This window comes from Oncorhynchus clarkii, chromosome 6 (assembly GCF_045791955.1).
Source record: "Oncorhynchus clarkii lewisi isolate Uvic-CL-2024 chromosome 6, UVic_Ocla_1.0, whole genome shotgun sequence".
In the NCBI taxonomy this organism is placed as follows: Eukaryota; Metazoa; Chordata; class Actinopteri; order Salmoniformes; family Salmonidae; genus Oncorhynchus; species Oncorhynchus clarkii.
Window position 1 is genome coordinate 32,026,553 of NC_092152.1, and position 17,409 is coordinate 32,043,961.

At 40.5% G+C, this 17,409-nt stretch overlaps 1 protein-coding gene across 3 annotated transcripts in view; it reads right to left on the reverse strand.

The window, feature by feature from the left end:
- LOC139410989 (two pore channel protein 1-like) overlaps positions 1–17,409 on the reverse strand; it is a 28,326-nt gene that overhangs the window by 2,122 nt on the left and 8,795 nt on the right. For 2 of the 3 annotated variants that reach the window (XM_071156747.1, XM_071156745.1), the window contains exons 3-24: positions 16,652–16,828; positions 16,414–16,527; positions 14,254–14,384; positions 14,052–14,140; positions 13,775–13,809; positions 13,599–13,657; positions 9,892–9,991; positions 9,669–9,785; positions 9,457–9,581; positions 9,322–9,370; positions 7,040–7,103; positions 6,891–6,935; positions 6,703–6,759; positions 6,472–6,525; positions 6,281–6,353; positions 6,053–6,160; positions 5,805–5,876; positions 4,569–4,658; positions 4,266–4,381; positions 4,106–4,152; positions 3,909–3,977; positions 3,702–3,798 (exon numbers count right to left, since the gene is read on the reverse strand). In XM_071156747.1, coding sequence (XP_071012848.1) covers positions 3,702–3,798; positions 3,909–3,977; positions 4,106–4,152; positions 4,266–4,381; positions 4,569–4,658; positions 5,805–5,876; positions 6,053–6,160; positions 6,281–6,353; positions 6,472–6,525; positions 6,703–6,759; positions 6,891–6,935; positions 7,040–7,103; positions 9,322–9,370; positions 9,457–9,581; positions 9,669–9,785; positions 9,892–9,991; positions 13,599–13,657; positions 13,775–13,809; positions 14,052–14,140; positions 14,254–14,384; positions 16,414–16,527; positions 16,652–16,828 — 1,888 coding nt within the window. Of the gene's footprint in view, positions 1–3,701; positions 3,799–3,908; positions 3,978–4,105; positions 4,153–4,265; positions 4,382–4,568; positions 4,659–5,804; positions 5,877–6,052; positions 6,161–6,280; positions 6,354–6,471; positions 6,526–6,702; positions 6,760–6,890; positions 6,936–7,039; positions 7,104–9,321; positions 9,371–9,456; positions 9,582–9,668; positions 9,786–9,891; positions 9,992–13,598; positions 13,658–13,774; positions 13,810–14,051; positions 14,141–14,253; positions 14,385–16,413; positions 16,528–16,651; positions 17,121–17,409 lie in introns of all 3 variants that reach the window. The other variant, XM_071156748.1, reaches the window with a different exon arrangement.

Sequence of the window (17,409 nt, forward strand, 5' to 3'; positions counted from 1 at the left end):
AAACACTATACCATTCTCATCTACAACACACAAACACACATCTCAAACACTATACTGTTCTCATCTACAACACACAAACACACCATCGTTACACACATCTCAAACACTATACCGTTCTCATCTACAACACAACATCTACAACACACAAACACAACATCTACAACACACAAACACATCTACAACACACAAACACACATCTACAACACACAAACACAACATCTACAACACACAAACACAACATCTACAACACACAAACACACATCTACAACACACAAACACAACATAGTTACACACATCTCAAACACTATACCGTTCTCCTCTACAACACACAAACACACTATCGTTACACACATCTCAAACACTATACCGTTCTCATCTACAACACACAAACACACATCTCAAACACTATACCGTTCTCCTCTACAACACACAAACACAACATAGTTACACACATCTCAAACACTATACCGTTCTCATCTACAACACACAAACACACATCTCAAACACTATACCGTTCTCATCTACAACACACAAACACACATCTCAAACACTATACCGTTCTCATCTACAACACACAAACACAACATAGTTACACACATCTCAAACACTATACCGTTCTCATCTACAACACACAAACACAACATAGTTACACACATCTCAAACACTATACCATTCTCATCTACAACACACAAACACACATCTCAAACACTATACTGTTCTCATCTACAACACACAAACACACATCTCAAACACTATACCGTTCTCATCTACAACACACAAACACACATCTCAAACACTATATCGTTCTCATCTACAACACACAAACACACATCTCAAACACTATACCGTTCTCATCTACAACACACAAACACACATCTCAAACACTATACCGTTCTCATCTACAACACACAAACACACATCTCAAACACTATACCGTTCTCATCTACAACACACAAACACAACATAGTTACACACATCTCAAACACTATACCATTCTCATCTACAACACACAAACACACATCTCAAACACTATACTGTTCTCATCTACAACACACAAACACACCATCGTTACACACATCTCAAACACTATACCGTTCTCATCTACAACACACAAACACAACATAGTTACACACATCTCAAACACTATACCATTCTCATCTACAACACACAAACACACATCTCAAACACTATACTGTTCTCATCTACAACACACAAACACACCATCGTTACACACATCTCAAACACTATACCGTTCTCATCTACAACACAACATCTACAACACACAAACACAACATCTACAACACACAAACACATCTACAACACACAAACACATCTACAACACACAAACACACATCTACAACACACAAACACAACATCTACAACACACAAACACACATCTACAACACACAAACACACATCTACAACACACAAACACAACATAGTTACACACATCTCAAACACTATACCGTTCTCATCTACAACACACAAACACAACATAGTTACACACATCTCAAACACTATACCGTTCTCCTCTACAACACACAAACACAACATAGTTACACACATCTCAAACACTATACCGTTCTCATCTACAACACACAAACACACATCTCAAACACTATACTGTTCTCATCTACAACACACAAACACACATCTCAAACACTATACTGTTCTCATCTACAACACACAAACACAACATAGTTACACACATCTCAAACACTATACCGTTCTCATCTACAACACACAAACACACATCTCAAACACTATACCGTTCTCATCTACAACACACAAACACAACATAGTTACACACATCTCAAACACTATACCGTTCTCATCTACAACACACAAACACACATCTCAAACACTATACTGTTCTCATCTACAACACACAAACACACCATCGTTACACACATCTCAAACACTATACCGTTCTCATCTACAACACACAAACACACATCTACAACACACAAACACAACATCTACAACACACAAACACACATCTACAACACACAAACACACATCTACAACACACAAACACAACATAGTTACACACATCTCAAACACTATACCGTTCTCATCTACAACACACAAACACAACATAGTTACACACATCTCAAACACTATACCGTTCTCCTCTACAACACACAAACACAACATAGTTACACACATCTCAAACACTATACCGTTCTCATCTACAACACACAAACACACATCTCAAACACTATACTGTTCTCATCTACAACACACAAACACACATCTCAAACACTATACTGTTCTCATCTACAACACACAAACACAACATAGTTACACACATCTCAAACACTATACCGTTCTCATCTACAACACACAAACACACATCTCAAACACTATACCGTTCTCATCTACAACACACAAACACAACATAGTTACACACATCTCAAACACTATACCGTTCTCATCTACAACACACAAACACACATCTCAAACACTATACTGTTCTCATCTACAACACACAAACACACCATCGTTACACACATCTCAAACACTATACCGTTCTCATCTACAACACACAAACACACATCTACACCACACAAACACAACATAGTTACACACATCTCAAACACTATACCGTTCTCATCTACAACACACAAACACAACATAGTTACACACATCTCAAACACTATACCGTTCTCATCTACAACACACAAACACACCATCGTTACACACATCTCAAACACTATACCGTTCTCATCTACAACACACAAACACAACATAGTTACACACATCTCAAACACTATACCGTTCTCATCTACAACACACAAACACACCATCGTTACACACATCTCAAACACTATACCGTTCTCATCTACAACACACAAACACAACATCTACAACACACAAACACACATCTACAACACACAAACACACATCTACAACATCTACAACACACAAACACAACATCTACAACACACAAACACACATCTACAACACACAAACACACATCTACAACACACAAACACACATCTACAACATCTACAACACACAAACACAACATCTACAACACACAAACACACATCTACAACACACAAACACAACATCTACAACACACAAACACACATCTACAACACACAAAATAGTTACACACATCTCAAACACAATACTGTTCTCATCTACAACACACAAACACACCATCATTACACACATCTCAAACACTATACCGTTCTCCTCTACAACACACAAACACACCATCGTTACACACATCTCAAACACTATACCGTTCTCATCTACAACACACAAACACACCATCGTTACACACATCTCAAACACTATACTGTTCTCATCTACAACACACAAACACACCATCGTTACACACATCTCAAACACTATACCGTTCTCATCTACAACACACAAACACACATCTCAAACACTATACCGTTCTCCTCTACAACACACAAACACACCATCGTTACACACATCTCAAACACTATACCGTTCTCATCTACAACACACAAACACACATCTACAACACACAAACACAACATAGTTACACACATCTCAAACACTATACCGTTCTCATCTACAACACACAAACACACCATTGTTACATCTCAAACACTATACCGTTCTCATCTACAACACACAAACACACCATCGTTACATCTCAAACACTATACCGTTCTCATCTTACTAACATTTTTCATTGCACGCATGCACACACTTACCCTCAGGATCTAACAGTGGTTCTTTGTTCTTCCGGCTGTAGTTCATACGGAACACAAACGCATCCAGGATGAAGGCAACGATGATGGTCATCACCACCTAGAGAGGACAGAGAAAATTACACACACACACACACACACACACACACACACACACACACACACACGCACGCACGCACGCACGCACACGCACGCACACACAACTCTCACCATGGTGACAATGTAGAAGGTCATGAAGTAGAGGCGGCTCCAGTGAGTTGTCATGGAGGTCACTCCTTCCTGTTGGGTAGGGGACAGCAGCTGTCAATCAACCTCAGTAACTTGGACAAGCTTGACAGTCAGGCAGCAGCAGAGGTTTAATCAGACAGGTGACAGGCAGCATACAGTGTGAGAAGGAAGAGTCTTACCATGGTGATGTACCAGTTGTTTACCACAGTCAGCTCAAACAGAGTCACTGCAGAGAGAGAGAGAGAGATGCTGAATCCCACATCAAAATCTATCCGTTTATTATATAACGAAATAGTATATAGGGAACTGCCTAGTATTGACGACTGTGTGTGTGTTTACCAAAGCTGCTGAGAATGTTGTCGAAGTTGTTGAGATAGTAGTAACCCTCATCCAGCACCGTCCTATTGCCTATGGTTACATTGATCTGCCTGTATGAATCTGCTACTGTACTGGTACTGTGAGAACGAGAGATAGAAGAGAGACAAACTGAAACCCAGGTGAACCACCCTGACCAAGATGGCCGTCATATTACTGGAGCACCAATATCTTTTCTAGTATTCTTAGTCTGTGGTAGGCTCTGCTTCGAACAAAGTGTCAGGTTAGACTGACAGGTTAGGGTGTGAGAGTATATGCGTGACTCACTTGCAGCAGTTAGGGTAAACTACATCAGCGAAGAACTCCATCCCCACAATGGCAAAGGAGTAGTAGAAGATGATCAATGTCAGCCCCAGGCTGAGAACACATACACGTTTTTATTAAGTAGGTTCTTACACAAGGTTCATAGAGTTGAAGGTGAAAGTTCACATGCACCTTAGCCAAATACATTTAAACTCATTTTTTCACAATTCCTGACATTTAATCCTTGTAAGAATTCCCTGTTTTAGGATCACCACTTTATTTTAAGAATGTGAAATGTCAGAATAATAGTAGAGAGAAAGATTTATTTGAGCTTTTATTTCTTTCATCACATTCCCAGTGTGTCAGAAGTGTACATACACTCAATTAGTATTTGGAAGCATTGCCTTTAAATTGTTTAACTTGGGTCAAACGTTTCAGGTAGCCTTCCACAAGCTTCCCACAATAAGTTGGGTGAATTTTGGCCCATTCCTCCTGACAGAGCTGGTGTAACTGAGTCAGGTTTCTAGGCATCCTTGCTCGCACACGCTTTTTCAGTTCTGCCCACACATTCTCTATAGGATTGAGGTCAGGGCTTTGTGATGGCCACTCCAATACCTTGACTTTGTTGTCCTTAAGCCATTTTGCCACAACTTTGGAACTTCCTTCCTGAGCGGTATGACGGCTGCGTGGTCCCATGGTGTTTAGACTTGCATACTATTGTTTGTAGAGATGAACATACCTTCAGGCGTTTGGAAATTGCTCCCAAGGATGAACCAGACTAGGTCTACAATTTTTTTCTGAGGTCTTGGCTGATTTCTTTTCATTTTCCCATGTCAATCAAAGAGGCTCTGAGTTTGAAGGTAGGCCTTGAAATACATCCACAGGTACATCTCCAATTGACTCAAATGTTGTCAATTAGCCTATCAGAAGCTTCTAAAGCCATGACATTATTTTCTGGAATTTTCCAAGCTGTTTAAAGGCACAGTCAACTTAGTGCATGTAAACTTCTGACCCACTGGAATTGTGATACAGTGAAATAATCTGTATGTAAACAATTGTTGGAAATATTACTTGTGTCAGGCACAAAGTAGATGTCCTAACCGACTTGACAAAACTATAGTTTGTTAACAAGAAATGTATGGAGTGGTTTAAAAATGAGTTTTAATGACTCCAACCTAAATGCATGTAAACTTCAGACTTCAACTGTACATGTGTTGTATGTAAATATGGTGGGTTATCGTTATCGGGAAAAGTTGTTACCTTGCCATCCTCGGGAAGAGTTCAAACATGGTGTCCAACACGTTACGATACCTCTGCTTTATCTTAAACAACCTAAGAGAGAGTACACACACACACACACACACACTTACAACCTAATAGACGTGATGATCAACACAATATTTATGAATCTACATACCGGTAACACACATATATGCACCTAAACAAAATACCCACACAAACAAATTGCCCCGCTGACAACATACGTGCGTGTTGTCGTGGTAACCCACCTGAGTAGCTGCAGTGGTCTGAGCACCACAATGAAGTAGAAGGGCTCCATGTCGAAGGCCAGAGCAATCAAGCCCAGAAAGGCAAACACCGTCACAAAGAAGTCAAACCTGGTTAGGCGAACACAGAGACACTGATGGCTGTTATGCTACTGAATAAACACATTGGACAAGTTAAGGGTTGAGGGTTAGGGTTAAGGCTTTATTAAGGGTTTAATGGTCAGTACTCACAGGTTCCAGCCGGAGCTGAAGTAGGCCAACGGTCCCATGCCTGTTACCTTCAACAACACCTCCACCCCATAGACTAGAGATTGAAAAAGAGCGAGACAGAGAAAAAGAGAGCGAGCGGAGTAAAAATGTGTGTTCTCACTAGTGACGAAAAGGATGTGGCTCTTGGTGTATCTGTATGTGCGTGATCTTACTGGTGAGGAAGACAATGTAGCTCCAGGGGACTATTCTGGACGAGGAGAATCCACCTGTAGAGGGAGGGGACAGAGATCAGAAACAACCTTACTGTTCAACTTGTTGGCCTCTACTTGACACTTAGGGACGATTTCCTGGACCCAGATTAAGCCTAGTCCTGAATTAAAAATCATGCAAAATAGGGAATCTGCATTAAAAGTACTTAATAGTCTGGGAATAGGTTTAGTTACTATTCAACATGTAGGTTTCTACGAGGATCCACACTCCGTTGACGGCCACCACCACATCTACAGAGGAGAGAGAGGAGAGTTAAATGTGTCCTAGGGTTAGTCCTGTCCAAGAGTTAAGTTTGGTCCTAGGTTTACAACCCAGATGATAGTACTATAGCTAATACTACTAATAATGGATGTCCACTTACACATGGTGTACTGGAAGGCTTTAGACTTGACCAGCAGGTTGATGCCTGGTAGAGACATTAACAGAAGGAGGTCAGTCAGTCTGAGTCACCTCAGATAAGAGGAGAGGACCACAGCAGTGGATGCGATGGAAGAAAGAAGGGAAAGTCACCTTTGAAGATAAGAAAAGTAGTGTGTGGAAGATCATCAAACCAGTGTTCCCCGCTCCGTCGTGCCTACAGAGTACAATCACACGCACGCAGGCACATATTTACATATATATATATATACACACTCCCCTACATATTTATTTGGACAATGGAGCTAAAACTTTTCACTTGGCTCTATATTCCAGCATTTTGGATTGGAGACCAAATGTTTCGTACATACAGTTGGAGGTGGAAGTTTACATACACCTTAGCCAAATACATTTAAACTCAGTTTTTCACAATTCCTGACATTTAATCCTGGTAAAAATTCCCTGTCTTCGGTGAGTTAGGTTCACCACTTTATTTTAAGAATGTGAAATGTCAGAATAATAGTAGAGAGAATGATTTATTTCAGCTTTGATTTCTTTCATCACATTCCCAGTGGGTTAGAAGTTTACATACACTCAATTAGTATCGGTAGCATTGCCTTTAAAATGGTTTAACTTGGGTCAAACATTTCGGGTAGCCTTCCACAAGCTTCCCACAATAAGTTGGGTGAATTTTGGCCCATTCCTCCTGACAGAGCTGGTGTAACTGAGTCAGGTTTGGAGGCCTCCTTGCTCGCACAAGCTTTTTCAGTTCTGCCCACACATTTTCTATGGGACTGAGGTCAGGGCTTTGTGATGGCCACTCCAATACCTTAACTTTGTTGTCCTTAAGCCATTTTGTCACAACTTTGGAAGTATGCTTGGGGTCATTGTTCATTTGGAAGACCCATTTGTGACCAAGCTTTAACTTTCTGACTGATGTCTTGAGATGTTGCTACAATATATCCACATAACTTTCCTCCCTCATGATGCCATCTAGTCTGTGAAGTGCACCGGTCCCTCCTGCAGCAAAGCACCCCCACAACATGATGCTGTCATCACCGTGCTTCATGGTTGGGATGGTGTTCTTCGGCTTGCAAGCCTCCCCCTTTTTCTTCCAAACATAACGATGGTCATTATGGCCAAACAGTTCTATTTTTGTTTCATCAGACCACAGGACATTGCTCCAAAAAGTATGATCTTTGTCCCCATGTGCAGTTGCAAACTGTAGTCTGGCTTTTTTATGTCGGTTTTGGAGCATTGGCTTCTTCCTTAATGAGTGGCCTTTCAGGTTGTGTCGATATAGGACTCATTTTACTGTGGATATAGATACTTTTGTACCCGTATCCTCCAGCATCTTCACAAGGTCCTTTACTGTTGTTCTGGGATTGATTTGCACTTTTCGCACCAAAGTACGTTCATCTCTAGGAGACAGAACGCGTCTCCTCCCTGGTCCTATGGTGTTTATACTTGCATACTATTGTTTGTACAGATGTTTGTACAGATGAACGTGGTACCTTCAGGTGTTTTTAAATTACTCCCAAGGATGAACCAGACTTGTGGAGGTCTACAATTTTTTTTCCTGAGGTCTTGGCTGATTTATTTTCATTTTCCTATGATGTCAAGCAATGAGGCACTGAGTTTGAAGGTAGGCCTTGAAATACATCCACAGGTACACCTCCAATTGACTCAAATGATGTCAATTAGCCTATCAGACACTTCTAAAGCCATGACATAATTTTCTGGAATGTCCCAAGCTGTTTAAAGGCACAGTCAACCTAGTGTATGTAAACTTCTGACCCACTGGAATTGTGATACAGTGAATTATAAGTGAAATAATCTGTCTGTAAACAATTTTTGGAAAAATTACTTGTGTCAGGCACAACGTAGATGTCCTAACCAACTTGACAAAACTATAGTTTGTTTACAAGAAATTTGTGGAGTGGTTGAAAAACAAGTTTGTGCCCTGACCTCAACCCCATCGAACACCTTTAGGATGAATTGGAACACCGACTGCGAGCCAGGCAAAATCACCCAAAATCAGTGCCGACCACACTAATGCTCTTGTGGCTGAATGGACGCAAGTCCCTGCAGCAATGTTCCAACATCTAGTGGAAAGCCTTCCCAGAAGAGTGGAGGCTGTTATAGCAGCAAAGGGGGGACCAACTTCATATTAATGCCAATGATTTTGGAATGAGATGTTTGACGAGCAGGTGTCCACGTACCTTTGGTCATGTAGTGCATGTATGAAAATACCCCAGAATAAAAGGAGAAATTAATTTGAAACATTTGATCTCAAATCCAAAATGCTGGAGTATAAAGCCAAATGTAAAAATGTTTACTTCATTGTCCAAATAAATAGGGGAGAATAGATATAGGTAAATCCACACAGAGACATATGCGAACTGTGTATTTGTGTGTGTGTGTGTTAGGCTTACCTTCCATTTGAGGCCAATTACTTCATAGAATTTATAGAAGTCATCTAGGCTGCAACAGAACATCACACACACCTCTTTAAAAAAAGCAACACTTATAGTATGTGTGTGCTCATACACTATGTGTGTGTGTGTTACCTGAGCATGGGTGCTCCTGCAGTGTTTAGGGCCTTGTATGTGAGGAAGCGGTCTCTGGCAGACATACGGGGTCTGTAGAAACGCATTAGACCATCAAACTGCTTCAGAGACAGACCCATTGGCCTCTAAGGAGCAAACACACATGCACGAAATGCAACAGTTACACATAAGTTACAACAGCTTACCGACACTACCTGGGTGTGTGTATGTACCTGTCTGCTGACCAGCAGTTGGAAGGCATGGTCGATAGCGGAGCGTTTGTGGAGCATCAGAGATTTAAACTTCATCTTCTCAACACCGTTAAACGTATCGAACACCACTGCCAGGAGCTGCAACACAAACACACTATCAAACCATGGCCAAAGGGTACACAGGGAGGAAACAACAGCATGTGTGTGTGTGTGTGTGTGTGTGTGTGTGTGTGTGTGTGTGTACCAGGTTCATGATGAAATAGAGTTCAATGGAAAGGTAGACAATGAAGAAGACACAGGACCAGCGGTTCCTCGAGTATGCTGGCATCATCACGTCTGGGAAGCTAGAGGAAACAGGACACCAGCAATCTCATTAGGTACTATACTATCTTGAGAGTAATACAATTTCAGCAAGCACTATGCTGTTCAGTGGTGTAAAGTACGTAAAGGAAAGGTTCACCCATTTTGAGTGATGTTCTATCGATTCCCTGGGTCATTTCATGTTTTCATGAGTATCTGAGTTATTGGCGTTCAAACAGGCAGAAATCCGGCTGGTATAAAGTAGCACCGTGATAAAGTCGCTCTCACTACACTGGAAGTTAATAGGAATATGACTTTTAGATTGCAAAAACGTCTATCATACATGTCAGATTTCAATACTGACTGATGTCATAACTCGGATGTCTTTTCTCGAATGAGCCATTGATCATATTTTTGTGATATTCCTACCTCGAGAAATGTGTAATTTAATGGATGGTCTAGCACATTTTTCCTAATTGTCTGCCTCATAAGTCCAGGATGCCTTGCATGATGCCTTTGCCAAAGATATTATAGAAAAAAGATAGGAATCTAATGGCTGAAGGAATGTATAACGCCTCAACCAGACTGTCGACCAATCACACTCACGTTGTCATGCTGTGCCACGCGCTTGATAAGCTCATCGTCACGCAATCCCTTCTCAAAGTTAGTCTATATGTTGAGAAACGTGGCTATTTTCCTCGAAAGTACATAATGTCACAATTCCAAAGCTATAAGATACTACAGATAGCAAGTTAATTATCTCATATCTCGGCAAATCTTTGCAATGTCTTACATTATGTTGACGAAATTCGTGCTAATGTCGTGTTTTTGAGCTAGCGCCCATAGACTCCCATTCACTCTGAAGGAGAGAGCTCCTTTATGGGATCAACATTAGAGGTCGACCGATTATGATTTTTCAACGCCGATACCGATTCCCGATTATTGGAGGACCAAAAAAAGCTGATACCAATTAATCGTCCGACTTTTTAAAATTATTTGTAATAATGACAATTACAACAATACTGAATGAACACTTATTTTAACTTAATATCAATCAAATCAATTTAACCTCAAATAAATAATGAAACATGTTCAATTTGGTTTAAATAATGAAAAACAAAGTGTTGGAGAAGAAAGTAAAAGTGCAAATGAAAGCTGGTGGTTCCTTTTAACATGAGTCTTCAATATTCCCAGGTAAGAAGTTTTAGGTTGTAGTTATTATAGGAATTATAGGACCCTTTCTCTCTATACGATTTGTATTTCATATACTTTTGGACTATTGGATGTTCTTATAGGCACTTTAGTATTGCCAGTGTAACAGTATAGCTTCCATCCCTCTCCTTGCTCCAAACCTGGGCTCGAACCAGGAACACATCGACAACAGCCACCCTCGATGCATCGTTACCCATCGCTCCACAAAAGCCGCGGCCCTTGCAGAGCAAGGGGAACAACTACGCCAAGTCTCAGAGCGAGTGACGTTTGAAACGCTATCAGAGCACACCCCGCTAACTAGCTAGGCATTTCACATCGGTTACAGCAGCCTAATCTCGGGAGTTGATAGGCTTGAATTCATAAACAGCGCAATGCTTGAAGCACAGCGAAGAACTGCTGGCAAAACGCACGAAAGTGACTTAATTATAACAAAACACAGAAATACGAGCCTTAGGTCATTAATCTGGTCGAATCCGGAAACTATAATTTCGAAAACAAAACGTTAATTATTTCAGTGAAATACGGAACCGTTCCGTATATTATCTAACGGGTGGCATCCCTAAGTCTAAATATTGCTGTTACATTGCACAAACTTCAATGTTATGTCATAATTACGTAAAATTCTGGCAAATTAGTTCGCAATGAGCCAGGCTGCCCAAACTGTTGCATATACCCTGACTCTGCGTGCAATGAACGCAAGAGAAGTGACACAATTTCACCTGGTTAATATTGCCTGCTAACCTGGATTTATTTTAGCTAAATATGCAGGTTTAAAAATATATACTTCTGTGTATTGATTTTAAGAAAGGCATTGATGTTTATGGTTAGGTACACGTTGGAGCAACGACAATCCTTTTTCGCGAATGCGCACTGCATCGATTATATGCAACGCAGGACACGCTTAGATAAACTAGTAATATCATCAACCATGTGTAGTTAACTAGTGATTATGATTGATTGATTGTTTTTTATAAGAAAAGTTTAATGCTAGCTAGCAACTTACCTTGGCTTCTTACTGCATTCGCGTAACAGGCAGGCTCCTTGTGAGGCAGGTGGTTAGAGTGTTGGACTAGTTAACCGTAAGGTTGCAAGATTGAATCCCCGAGCTGACAAAGTAAAAATCTGTCGTTCTGCCCCTGAACAAGGCAGTTAACCCACCGTTCCTAGGCCGTCATTGAAAATAAGAATGTGTTCTTAACTGACTTGCCTAGTTAAATAAAGGTGAAAGAAAATAAAAAATAAAATAGGCATCCTAAAATACCGATTTCCGATTGTTATGAAAACTTGAAATCGGCCCTAATTAATCGGCCATTCCGATTAATCGGTCAAACCCTAATAATATCATGCCAAATGTAAATCAACAATCCACAAATGTAAATCACCAATCTAAAAATGCAATTCACTATCCACAAACTAACACCTTTTGATTTATATTTGTAAATCAATATATTGCATTAAAATGTTTTTATAACTACAGATTTGCAGGTAATTTCCAAGGGCCTTAAGTAAAATGACTGCCATAAAGATTTGCATATAGGAGAGATATGCGCAAACATGGCAGATATGACAAACCTGCTACTCCATATCTGGAAGTTCTTAGGTCACCTGACTTTGGGCAGGGATTTGACGACAAGAAAAAGACAAGCACACATGCTTCGTTTGTAAATTACGTCTGAGTGTTGGAGTGTGCCCCTGGCCAACCCTAACAAAATAAGAGGAATAAGGAATTTGAAAATGTATATACTCTTATTTTTATACTATATAGGAAGTTTATTTCAAACCGAATACTGAGACTTTTACTCAAGTAGTATTTTACTGGGTGACTCATTTTCTTTTAAGGTATCTTAACTTTTACTCAAGTATGACAACTGGGTACTTTTTCCACCACTGATGCTGTCTTGAGAGAGCATTACAACCACAACAGTCACTATGCTGTCTTGAGAGAGCATTACAATCACAACAGTCACTATGCTGTCTTGAGAGAGCATTACAATCACAACAGTCACTATTCTGTCTTGAGAGAGCATTACAACCACAATAGTCACTATGCTGTCTTGAGAGAGCATTACAATCACAACAGTCACTATTCTGTCTTGAGAGAGAATTACAATCAGAACAGTCACTATGCTGTCTTGAGAGAGCATTACAATCACAACAGTCACTATTCTGTCTTGAGAGAGCATTACAATCACAACAGTCACTATTCTGTCTTGAGAGAGCATTACAACCACAACAGTCACTATGTTGTCTTGAGAGAGCATTACAATCACAATAGTCACTATGCTGTCTTGAGAGAGCATCACAATCACAACAGTCACTATTCTGTCTTGAGAGAGCATTACAATCATAACAGTCAAAGAGCATGAAACATTTCAGACTATTAGAGACACAGGTGTATAAAGTAGGAGTTATGGTGTGTGGTAGATGAGCAAGTCTTACTTTGCGGTGGTCAGTAGTACAAAAAGACTAACGATGCTGTTCTCCAGAGTGTTGAAGTACTGAGAAGAGAAAAGCCAGACAAAACAGTATGAGACAGTCCCCTTCAGTTAGCACCACAACTAGCAGTCTTCAGAGGCACAACATACTGAAAATGTCAGTCAAACTGTTTCACTTACTGGATCAGAAGTGTTGGGGGAGAACAGACAGAAGCCTGTAGAGAGAGAGAACAGATCCATACTCAGACAGGCATAATAGAAATTGAATTTAGAAAATTATAGAAATAGAAATTTAATTTAGATTTTGTTTTAGATTTCAAGGTACAGTTGTTTGTAAGATCATAGAATTTCCACTGTTGTCCAATGTTTTTGGAGGCTCTTCGAGGATTGTCATTTAGGATCAATGTCATTATTAACTTCGATGAACAGCCAAGATGTGTGTGTTTGTGTGTCTCACCCAGGATGGCGAAGATGACCATGAAGAAGAGCAGCAGCAGCAGGATATCTATAAAAGGGGGAAGGGACTGGAAGATTTGACGCAGGTTTCTGATTGGACAAGAGGGTGACAACAACAGTTATTAATACTTTGGAAACAACAAAGCAGTGCGAGGTAATACAGGTAAAGGTGTGTATGTGATGTATCTGCGGTGTGTGTGTACCTGCGAACGGCACCGCAGTATCTGCAGTCCACCAGGAAAATGGGTCTGAGAGCTCTGGTCACACGCAAGTGTGACGTCTGCCGGATCAGAACCACTATGGCCTCCACAAACTGGAGCAGCAACACACACGTCTACACACAGGAGAGACCAGCTGTCAGTCATACGAAATGGTGAAACTATAACTGTTTGTAAACCATCTAACTGATAGGCAATAATGTGTCACTCTTGTAAGTATATAGGGTCTCACGGGGTCCCTCTGGGATCTATTCTGGGACCACTCTTGTTTGCAATCTATATGCACTGCTTGGGATGCTCCTATACAGTTGTGTGTATGTACTAGAGGTTGACCGATTATGATTTTTCAACGCCAAAACCGATACCGATTATTGGAGGACCAAAAAAGCCGCTACCGATTAATCGGACGATTTTTAAAATGTATTTGTAATAATGACAATTACAACAATACTGAATGAACACTTATTTTAACTTAATATAATACCTCAATAAAATCATTTTAGCCTCAAATAAATGATGAAACCTGTTCAATTTGGTTTAAACAATGCAATAACAAAGTGTTGGAGAAGAAAGTAAAAGTGCAATATGTGCCATGTAAAAAAGCTAACGTTTAAGTTCCTTGCTCAGAACATATGAAAGCTGGTGGTTCCTTTTAACATGAGTCTTCAATATTCCCAGGTAAGAAGTTTTAGGTTGTAGTTATTATAGGAATTGTAGGACTATTTCTCGCTATACCAATTGTATTTCATATACCTTTTGGACTATTGGATGTTCTTATAGGCACTTTGGTATTGCCAGTGGAACAGTATAGCTTCCGTCCCTCTCCTTGCCCCTACCTGGGCTCGAACCAGGAACACATCGACAACAGCCACCCTCGAAGCATCGTTACCCATCGCTCCACAAAAGCCGCGGCTCTTGCAGAGCAAGGGGAACAACTAATCCAAGTCTCAGAGCGAGTGACGTTTGAAACGCTATTAGCGCGCACCCCGCTAACTAGCTAGCCATTTCACATCGGTTACACCAGCCTAATCTCGGGAGTTTATAGACTTGAAGTCATAAACAGCTCAATGCTTGAAGCACAGCGAAGAGCTGCTGGCAAACGCACGAAAGTGCTGTTTGAATGAATGCTTACGAGCCTGCTGCTGCCTACCATCTCTCAGTCAGACTGCTCTATCAAATATCAAATCATATAATTAATTATAACATAATAACAAACAGAAATACGAGCCTTTGGTCATTAATATGGTCGAATCCGGAAACTATCATTTCGAAAACAATATGTTTATTCTTTCAGTGAAATTCGGAACCCTTCAGAATTCGGAAGTCTAAATATTGCTGTTGTTGTACAACCTTCAATGTTATGTCATAATTATGTAAAATTCTGAAACGCAGGAGAAGTGACACAATTTCCCTAGTTATAATAAATTCATGTTAACAGGCAATATTAACTAAATATGCAGGTTTAAAAATATATACTTGTGTATTGATTTTAAAGAAAGGCATTGATGTTTATGGTTAGTTACACATTGATGCAACGACAGTGCTTTTTTCGCGAATGCGCTTGTTGAATCATCACCCGTTTGGAGAAGTAGGCTGTGATTCGATAAGAAATTAACAGGCACCGCATCGATTATATGCAACGCAGGACACGCTAGATAAACTAGTAATATCATCAACCATGTGTAGTTAACTAGTGATTATGTTTAGTGATGTCTAGTGATTGTTTTTTTATAAGATAAGTTTAATGCTAGCTAGCAACTTACCTTGGCTTCTTGCTGCCCTCACGTAACAGGTAGTCAGCCTGCCACGCAGGCGCCTCGTGGAGTGTAATGTAAGGCAGGTGGTTTGAGCGTTGGGCTAGTAACCGGAAGGTTGCAAAAACGAATCCCCGAGCTGACAAGGTAAAAATCTGTCGTTCTGCCCCTGAACAAGGCAGTTAACCCACCGTTCCTAGGCTGTCATTGAAAATAAGAATGTGTTCTTTAACTGACTTGCCTAGTTAAATAAAGGTGTAAAAATAAATATATGTTTTTAAATTGCCCACATTCGGTGTCCAAAAATACAGATTACCGATTGTTATGAAAACTTGAAATCGGCCCTAATTAATCGGCCATTCCGATGAATCGGTCGACCTCTAGTATGTACCTTCACCATGGTCCTCTTGTGTCTGATGAATGTGTGGAAGCCGAGCCAGCGCAGCTTCATGCAGAGTTCAAACGCCACCATAACCAGAGCCAATAACTCCAGAGTGGCGTGGACCTACAGAGACAGAACACATCCTTTAGCCTTTCACCCCTAACCTCTGACCTCTAACCCTAACCCAGCAGGTCCAGAGTGGTGTGGAACCGTGGAGGTGTGTGTGGCAGTGGCAGTGTGTACGTACATAAACATCCAGGCGTAGTGATGGTACAGCGGGAGCCTCAGAGAGAGAGAGCACCATCAGTAGGAGTCCTGTTAGCAGCTCCATCATGTAGAACAGGTGGTTGTGAGCAAACAAGTATGCTGCCAGCGCCTTTGGATTCCGAGGATGTGTGAAGAACTTATCATTGTTCTCTCCTTCCTATGGACCGACCACACACACACTTGCATCTGAATTTTGTTTAATGATACAAGTGTGAAAATAATACATTTGTTCTACAGCTCTCTACCATTCACCTGAGCTATACCTATAGCTACAAATAAAATGTACTGTCATAACTCTCCTGTGACCATCTGAAGAATCAGGTTACAGTGGGTCCGCTCTACAGCGTGCACTCTCTCGTAGAGGGGGAGAGCGGGAAGTTGGCTGTTTTATGGTCGGTCATAAAATACGCTGCCCCCATGCTCTGTAGTGTTCGAGATTGGAATGTAAACTGTGGAACACAGAGAGACACTTGGACATCGAAAGTTTGAGTAATTAAATAATATTTATATTTGAGAGAAGGTGGGAGTGGTCCGTGGACACTTAAAAGAGAGTCATGACAAGTGTGTTTCATTTGGTGATCTCATGAAGACAGGAAACACACATAACTGTATCTCTTAGTGAACATTTCCCAGCTATCAGGTTTACATCTAAATACTGTGAAACGTGTGATTAAACATGAAACTATTTGTGAAGAGATGTAATGTGATGTTAACCTTCTAAATGAGAAAACATGGGTT